We start from the raw sequence: 8,250 nt of genomic DNA, 5'->3' as shown, positions 1-8,250 counted from the left end.
TCTCCATTCCTGCCGCGATTGAGGGGGGGGGAGCAGGGACGGCTGGTAATGCGCGTGCCTGGTGCTGGATCCTCGTGCTGGCTAATGCACAGCGTAGTTACCTCGGAAGTAACACCTGCCCTCAAAACAAACACATAACTAGGAAGGGGCTTGCTTGCAGGCAAGCGGGCGATAAGCTTGCAGCTTGTTTTATAATCAGTTTATGACATGGAAGTGATCGCCTAATAAAACCTGTGTGTATTTGCCACCACGCGTGGGATATTTCCTTCGCGCAACTCTGATCCCTTCAGCTTCTCCCTCCCTCGCCCCAACCCCCCAAAAAGCGATATATTTGGAGAAGGCAACGCAAAACGATCAAGGGCATGAAAAAATTTCCCCCATGAGAAAAGAGTATGGTATCTGGAGCTCTTTAGTTTAAAAACAGGACAAGGGACGGGGAGGAGGGGAGCCCGTTAAATGTACTTGATTGTCACCCGCCCTCTCCTAGTGGAAAACTCCTATGGAAAACCATTACAGTATTGGATAATTTACCTGTGAAGGACAGTTGTCTGGAATTATAACACTGCTTTTGGAATACTGCTGCTTTCTCTTATCCTTCCTTCCTTTTCTTGCTTTGATCTTTTCACTTCGTTGTTGTCATGAATTAGAAATGAAAATAGAGACAATTAACCAAAGAAAGGGAACATAATAAAACAGCAAGCTACTGGTAAATAAAAGTTTTTGTCATCTTTGAAAGTGTGCGTGCATTTAACATGTCCTGTTTTTACATTAAGAGTCTCCGGGATTTCCAACCAGGAATGGGACCACATGGAGAGTGGTTTGTTTGTTATTGCATTTATATCCAACCTTTTTCTCCAAGGAGCTCAAGGTGTACACGGTTCTCCCCTTCCTTATTTTATCCTCGTAACAACCCTGTGAGGTAGGTTAGGGTGAGAGGCAGTGACTGGCCCAAGGTCACCCAGTGATCTTCATGGCTGAGTGGGAGTTTGAACCCTGGTCTCCCAACTCCTAGACCAACACTAAATGCTATCTATCACACAGTCCCTTTCCCTTCTGTTGTGATTCCATTGAAATCACTCCCCACTTCCAAGCTGTTATTTCCCCCAGGAGGTAATCTGCCATTGGTGGTCTGTTGCAGGAAGATGGAGACAGATTCCTATTGCTTACCTGCTGGATCAGAGCAAAGAATTCCGAGGCCCAAGGTAGCTTGGATGGAGACTGCTGGAACAAGCAATGCAAGATAATTTCTTCTAGATTTATGCTCAGGGCTGTGTTAACATTAAATGTGTATCTTGACCTTAAAAGGCTACTTTTTGTTTCTGGCGATTTTGTCATCCATTGTCACTCAGTACTAAGAAGAAAAGAAATATATTTTTCAGTTCACAGAGGCTGTTATAGGTTCCTACACATTTCAAACAAAGATGTCATTGGTGGAGCAATATAGATTCTGTTTCAGTATCGTATTTTCCCAACTTCGTTATTTAGAGCCAGGAAGCTGCCAAAATTTAAAGCACCAGCTCAAAAGATAAAGGTAAAGGTAAAGGGACCTCTGACCATTAGGTCCAGTTGTGGCTGAGGGAGCCGGTGTATAGCTTCCAGGTCATGTGCCCAGCATGACAAAGCCGCTTCTGGCAAACCAGAGCAGCACATGGAAACGCCGTTTACCTTCCCGCTATAGCGGTTCCTATTTATCTACTTGCATTTTGATGTGCTTTCGAACTGCTAGGTTGGCAGGAGTTGGGACCAAGCAACGGGAGCTCACCCCGTCACAGGGATTCGAACCGCCGACCTTCTGATCAGCAAGCCCTAGGCTCAGTGGTTTAGCCCACAGCGCCACCTGGGTCCCACTATCAAAAGATAATGACTACTAAATTGTTATTCACAGACTATCCTTAGAAAAGTATGTCATGTTGTTTCTTGCAATCAGCCGTCATGGTGGTGTTGTATGAACTGTAAGCTACCTACACAATCACCTACTGTACTACCAGCTGACGACACATGCATACAAGTTGCAAATGCTACTTAAATCAATCCACAAATTTCTCCCAGACAGTAACAGCAAATCCTGTAAAATTTGGTAGCGTGTGCTTTTGTAATCTGATAAATTTGCGGCCACTGCAGTATCAAAAGGAAGTGCCAGAGGAGAATGTCAGTGCAGGAAGAGACTTGTAGGCATTCGGCTGTCTGCACCTCTACCTTTTGTTCTTATAACAGGAAACACAAGTAAAAAGAACTCAACAGATTATTTGGTGCCAACCTATCAGTTTCCTATAGTGCATCATCATGCTTTGAAAATGTTCACGCACCTACACATTCCAGAGTTATCTTCATCGATATGACAAAGTCTTCCTTAAATGAATACAGAGTTAAAACATTATACAGCAAACAAAGTCATAATATGAATAGGGATGGTTGAATCTGGAGAGTTGATAGCCTGCTTTTCATTTAACATTTTCAGTCCCAGAGTGGGGACAAAGTAATAAAGAAATATATATATACAAAAATTACAAAATTATATAAACAACAAATTAACAATTCTTTAATTAACGCAGGAGCATCTGATGCTCTCTGCATTTGCCTCTAGGAATACCTCAACCCCATACTCAAATGAGGTTGGGGGGTCTGTTTTCTAAATGGGAAATCTCTATGGCTGCAATCCTAACCCCATTTACCTGGAAGTGAGACCCATTGAATTCAATACTCTGAGTAAACAGGGTTAACTCTGTGCTGTAAATGACCCAAGCTAGCTCTGGTTTGCACCCTGCGGTAGCCACTTGAAGCAGTTTTTGCATGTTCCATTGACTGCTCTGCCATGTGGCACCTGCAATATGTACCCTGGTTTACTGTGCAGATCTCTACCATCACAGAAGCTGGCAGCTGGGATGCCTGATGTTGGCATGCTAATTTTCCCTATAATGGCAGCAATTCTCAAAGTGTGTCATAATATCAATAAAGGGGCAGCCTGGATTCTTCCATGAGGAAAGCCATCTATTCAGTAGAGTATAATTCAAAACTTCCAGAAAGTTGGCCTGGACATGTGTATTTTTGGGTGTGTAAAGTCTGATTAAGTTTTTTTTAAAAAAAATTGCAAAAGAGAAATATAACAACAAAATAAATGCAAGATTTACAATCAAAGTAGGGAGGGAAATCCGAAAAATTACACTGGGAGGCTCTCAACAACATACTTTGATCCTTCCCTGTTAATGAATTTTTGTTGCCAAAGCTCATAATTACCTGGTATGGAATGTGAATTTGCTCAGCTAAATAATGCTCAGGCACAGTAGGAATCAAATGTTACTTCCCTCAACAGTTTGTTGCAGTATAATGCAGCTTTCCTATCTTTAACCACTTTGGTTAACAACTAAATAACCATTTACTCTTCTTTCCAGGTGTGGCTTGATGAAGTTAATTATGATTTATATTGCTGTGTGAAAGGATTCCACTGCTAAGAATTGACTAGGTTTAGGAACAGAGGCAGCAGCGTTATGCTGGCTCAGTACTGAGATGTCTGCACTGGATGGCAACATCTCTGTGTCTGGGGATTCAGGCAGGAATCTTTCCCATCTACCTGGAGATGCTGGGGACTGAACTGGGACCCTCTGCACACAAATCATGTGCTCTGCCACTACTGAGCCATGATGAAACCCAGCTCTACTAAAATAAAGCAAGGGAAGTTCCCCTCCCTCCCTCTTAATTTTTTTTTTAAGCACAGCTAGGATTTCATCCAAAAAGGAAAGTAGGGTATTAGGAACACCGAAGAATGTGGGGGCCAAGATGCAATGCAATGCATATTTGCTCAGAAATGTGCCTGCTAACTTCAGAGGGAAGTTAGTCCTTGGTAAGAATTGCCTATTCTGAAACAGGACTAGCCTTGTTTAGATTAATATCTGGCACAATGAAATTGCTTGTGGGTTTCCTTTTTCTTTTTGTATATTACAGCCTGAACAGTTGATTCTTGCTCTCCCCCATCATAAGCAAGAGATGACATGCCCAATTACCAGTACTCCAAAGTAATTACATTAGTTTCTTGGGGGTGATAGAGCGCTCCACAAACCTTTTCAAGACTATTTTCTTTGTACTGCTTGCAAAAAGAAGAATGCCATGTCGTTTTCTCTAATCTCACAAGATGACACCTTTATGCTTACATTAATTTTCTTGCAAACATTTATAAACTTTTTTTAATGGAAAATGTAATCATCTTGATCATGGGCTAGAATTCAGCTCAGGAGTAGCAGGTGAGTGTACAGTCTACACTGAAGTAGGGCGTCTAATATCTAGAGAGAGAGAGAGAGAGAGAGAGAGAGAGTTTACACTACAATAATGAAATGTAATTCTGGCAATTGACTTCTGGCTGAAGGCTTTGGAGAACGTGGCCCCACTCCAGTTTAAGTTACAGAATTTGCACTATTAACCAGCAGCTACTTCTACTAGACTGTGTATGGGTATACTCTCTACACTACAGTATCAGCACTGTATACCTTTGAATACCAGTAACTGGGGATCACGAATGGGAGAGTGCCTTTGTGCTCATGTCCTCCTCCTGAACTTCCCGTAACCCCATAACTGCCCACTGTGCTTCCATATTTCCTTTGTAGCTGTTGCACAAACACACCAGAGTACAGTACAAAAGAATCCCTGACTTTGTACACATTACTGCCTTAAAATGCAGCGAGGTAATTTGCCTCTGCTGTGTTTCAAACTTTGGCATGATATGTTGTACACATCCATACAGAGGGATGTGTTTTCAACTCACCTGTCCTTCCACACCAGGGGGTGGAGAAGCGGCATGGATGTCTTCATATGGCTTGTGTTTTCATTTTGGATTGAAGCTGGTTTGGGGGGGGGGAAACACATCAAAATGAAGTATTTCTTAAGAAATTGCAGCAAAGATGTGGATTATGGTTAACACTGTGTGTTCACAGCTTCACAAACCAGTGGTAAGAATGCATTGGATGTTAGAGTAAACCAGATTACGTTCACAGCCCCCCTGGTGTTTGCAAAGCACATGCTTCATCTGACAGCTTTCAACCACAAGGGAGCACTCTTTCCCTTGGTTTTCTATATCTCCGACTCCTACTACCCCCACTCTCCACCCCAAAGTAGTCAGATAAATGGTATAAGTTTGCAAACTTTTCTATAAGCTTCTTCAGTTTCTTTAGAACAGCGGAAGCCAGAAAGGCTGACCTTGCCCCTTTGGATTTTTGGTATCGAAAGCCCTTGGCTAATTTTTCAGCAGACAGGAGATCCTTGCTTCTCGAGAAGGAGGAGCTCTGGCAACACTTGGCAGATGCCTGTAAACTTTTCAAGTTACCCATCCTTTTGGAGACGCATAATATCAAAGGGCACTATGGATTACAATACATGAGGAGTGTTTACAGCCTGGAAGATTATTTATGTTTGGCTTTGCCTCTATAGTCACACATCCAAGCTAGGAGAAAAGGAACACAGGAACCCTCTCATTATCTTTTGAAATATGAAGATCAGAGGAAAACCTGGGTTTAACGTGTGGAGTGATGGTCCTAGAAGGCTGCTTATAAATTAGAAGCCGTTCCTACCTCTATAATAACAGATCCAGGAGCAGAGCTGGTATCCAGACATAACAGCGGCTTTCTGGAATCATTACTGCTGCTACAAAAAAAAAAAACCTTGGGCATATACTACTGCTCTGACCACCACAAAGATATATCTGGTCCCTTTGGCCTTCTCATCAATGGATTAACTCCGAATAGCCCGTGTTGGACGTTGGCACAGCATCACTTCAAAATGGGAAGTAATAGCGACGATGGGCTACTGAACAGGATCTCATTCTCAGGGCCAGCATCCCTCGGAAATGGCCACCCCAGCCCGCATGGGTTACCGCTCCGAGAACCATTTGGTGTTCCTTTCCATTTTGACCCAGCATACTGGGACCACCAAGCCTACGGTGGATATTCAGGAAGGTTCTCTTATTTGCCCTTTTCTGGGTACGTAGGAGTCTATGACTACTCTTTTGAGCCTGCCTTCATTCGAAAGAGGAACGAGAGGGAGAGGCAACGGGTTCGTTGTGTGAATGAGGGCTACACACGCCTCCGAGACCACCTGCCCAAGGAGTTTGCTGACAAGCGTCTCAGCAAGGTGGAGACTTTGAGAGCTGCCATCACTTATATCAAACACCTCCAGAACTTGCTGGACCATCAGCCTTTAGGGACAATTCCTAAAATAGCAGTCCCAGCTGTGGAGGCCGCAGGTGCTTCTGATCTTACCTTAAGAAGGGAATGCAACAGTGATGGAGAATCGAAAACTTCATTAGCTTCATCACCCTATAGTGAATTCGAAGAAGCCTGCAGTTAAGAACACATCTTCAGAAATGGACACCTTCTTCAAGCCTGCCTTTTAACTATTATTATTAAAGAGCAACATTATTTTTCAAAGGACAAAATTAGTCCCCAGCAAAGGGATGAAAAAGGTATATTCGTTATTTGTTCTGGTCAGTTTTTGGCCATAGGGAGAAAATAATCTCTATTCTTCTTAATGTTTCCTTTTTGTTCCTAATGTTTTCTTATTTATGCTATTAACAACTGTGTGTGAGAGAGAGGAGAGGGAAATAATAACTGACCTTGTTTTTTGAACTCTGATATATTCCTCACTTTCTGTGATCTTTGTTCTGTCTGTCAGCCAAAGAGAACAATAAAACCATGTGAAATAGTTGGTTTCAAGATAGTTATATGTGGGTATTCTTATATGATAAATAATTAGTAGGGCATTTTTCCCCTAAATACAAGTAAACATATTGACCCCGATCCAGAGAAAGTTAGCTGAGCTTCAGCCTAATTGAAATCCATGGGACTGAAGTCACAAATATCATGATTTCAATGGGACTTAAATTCATTGTGATATACTTGTTCCATTGATCACAATGGCATTGAAACACATTCAGTCCCACTCACATTGGGGCATTTTCATCCAAGATGTTTGGAGGCTGGAAAATGGGAACAGAGATTCCATTATGTTTCGTCAGGCTGTGTTTTCAATGAATGTCATAATAATGGTGATGACGTCATCCGTACAGACATTTATTTAAGTAATAAGTCAGTTAACAACCAACCCTTTGGAATCAGTGAACATTTTATCATTATCATATGTTTAGCCATTATTTCATTATAGATCATTCTAGTTTAGAAACAGGATACATTTTGCTTCTGCTGCGGTGCCTCGGGAACATAGGAGAACATAACATCAGTTACCATGGCATGGATTCCATGTGCATTTGTGTCAAAAGTTGGGGCAGATCTACTATGAAACTAATTAAGCTTAAACTTAAGTTTCAGGGCCCCTATTCCCAGAGGGGCCCCAGAAGCGACTTCAGTCGCTTAAAAAAAATCTTATTCACACCAGTGACTTTGACATGAGAGATAATCCAGAGCACCAATTTTAATCAAAATCTGAGATGTAATAGTTTTGTTCTTTTAATGTGGTGGTCTGTTGTGGAACAACCCCACTGAAGTAGGTAACATGGATTACCCAGACCTTATTGCTGGTTGTGAAGCACACACACACACACACCCAGGACAGTTCAAGTTTCAGGGCCCCCCAAAATGTAGGTTTGCCGCTGTGAAATATGCCAACACACTAGCATGTAAGAGTGAGAGAACAGGAAGAAAAAAAGCACTGTATTTGGTGTGGTTGGTTGGTGGATGATATCCAAAATAAATAGGTGATCAGAAGTCTAAACAAACAAGCAACTTGTATGTGATTACACTAATGGGAGTTGTTCTATGTGGGAGGGTCACAAAGTGAATTTGAATAAATAATTATTCTGCGTAATTAAAATCTCACCATTGGAATTCTACAGGGGAAAAACACATCTTCTGTATGCAAATGTGGGCATTTTAAAGATTAGAAATACTTGCTAAAATATAAAGCCTAAACATGCTATGGTTGAAGTTTATATTTAATGTTTTGGCCCTTCAAAGTCATGACTTAGATAACTGACCTACCATGGGCTCATGCCCTCTCTAATGTAACCTCCTGCTCTCTCCTTTCGTTGTGTGCTCAGATTAAATTATTTACCTTTCAGCATCAGCTATACTTTGTTGTTCCATCCACATCACCAAACTGTTATTATCACTTGCCATGCAACCCAAAACTGCAAACCAGGATCAAGCCAGTCATCCTGGAGGGCAAGCAAAAAATCCCAGTTTTCCGGTTGTTGTGTTACAGTGCACTATGGTTTGCATCCCAGAGCCGGTGCACTGAGCAGGCCTTGTCCTC

The 8,250-nt window shown here is 42.0% G+C and overlaps 1 protein-coding gene across 1 annotated transcript; it reads left to right on the top strand.

Annotated features, from left to right (window-relative positions):
- Positions 1-5,598: 5,598 nt before the first annotated feature.
- Positions 5,599-6,653, top strand: ASCL4 (achaete-scute family bHLH transcription factor 4). The gene has a single exon (XM_035127830.2). It carries the CDS (start codon positions 5,764-5,766, stop codon positions 6,328-6,330), a length of 567 nt encoding a protein of 188 aa, XP_034983721.1. The 5' UTR covers positions 5,599-5,763; the 3' UTR covers positions 6,331-6,653.
- Positions 6,654-8,250: the final 1,597 nt, after the last annotated feature.

Source organism: Zootoca vivipara, chromosome 10 (assembly GCF_963506605.1).
Source record: "Zootoca vivipara chromosome 10, rZooViv1.1, whole genome shotgun sequence".
Lineage (NCBI taxonomy): Eukaryota > Metazoa > Chordata > Lepidosauria > Squamata > Lacertidae > Zootoca > Zootoca vivipara.
This window is presented reverse-complemented; position numbering and strand designations above follow the sequence as displayed.

What these genes read in the sequence shown, in the direction of transcription:
- ASCL4 (XM_035127830.2), top strand. Translation starts at nt 5,764, where the DNA reads ATGGGAAGTAATAGCGACGATGGGCTACTGAACAGGATCTCATTCTCA.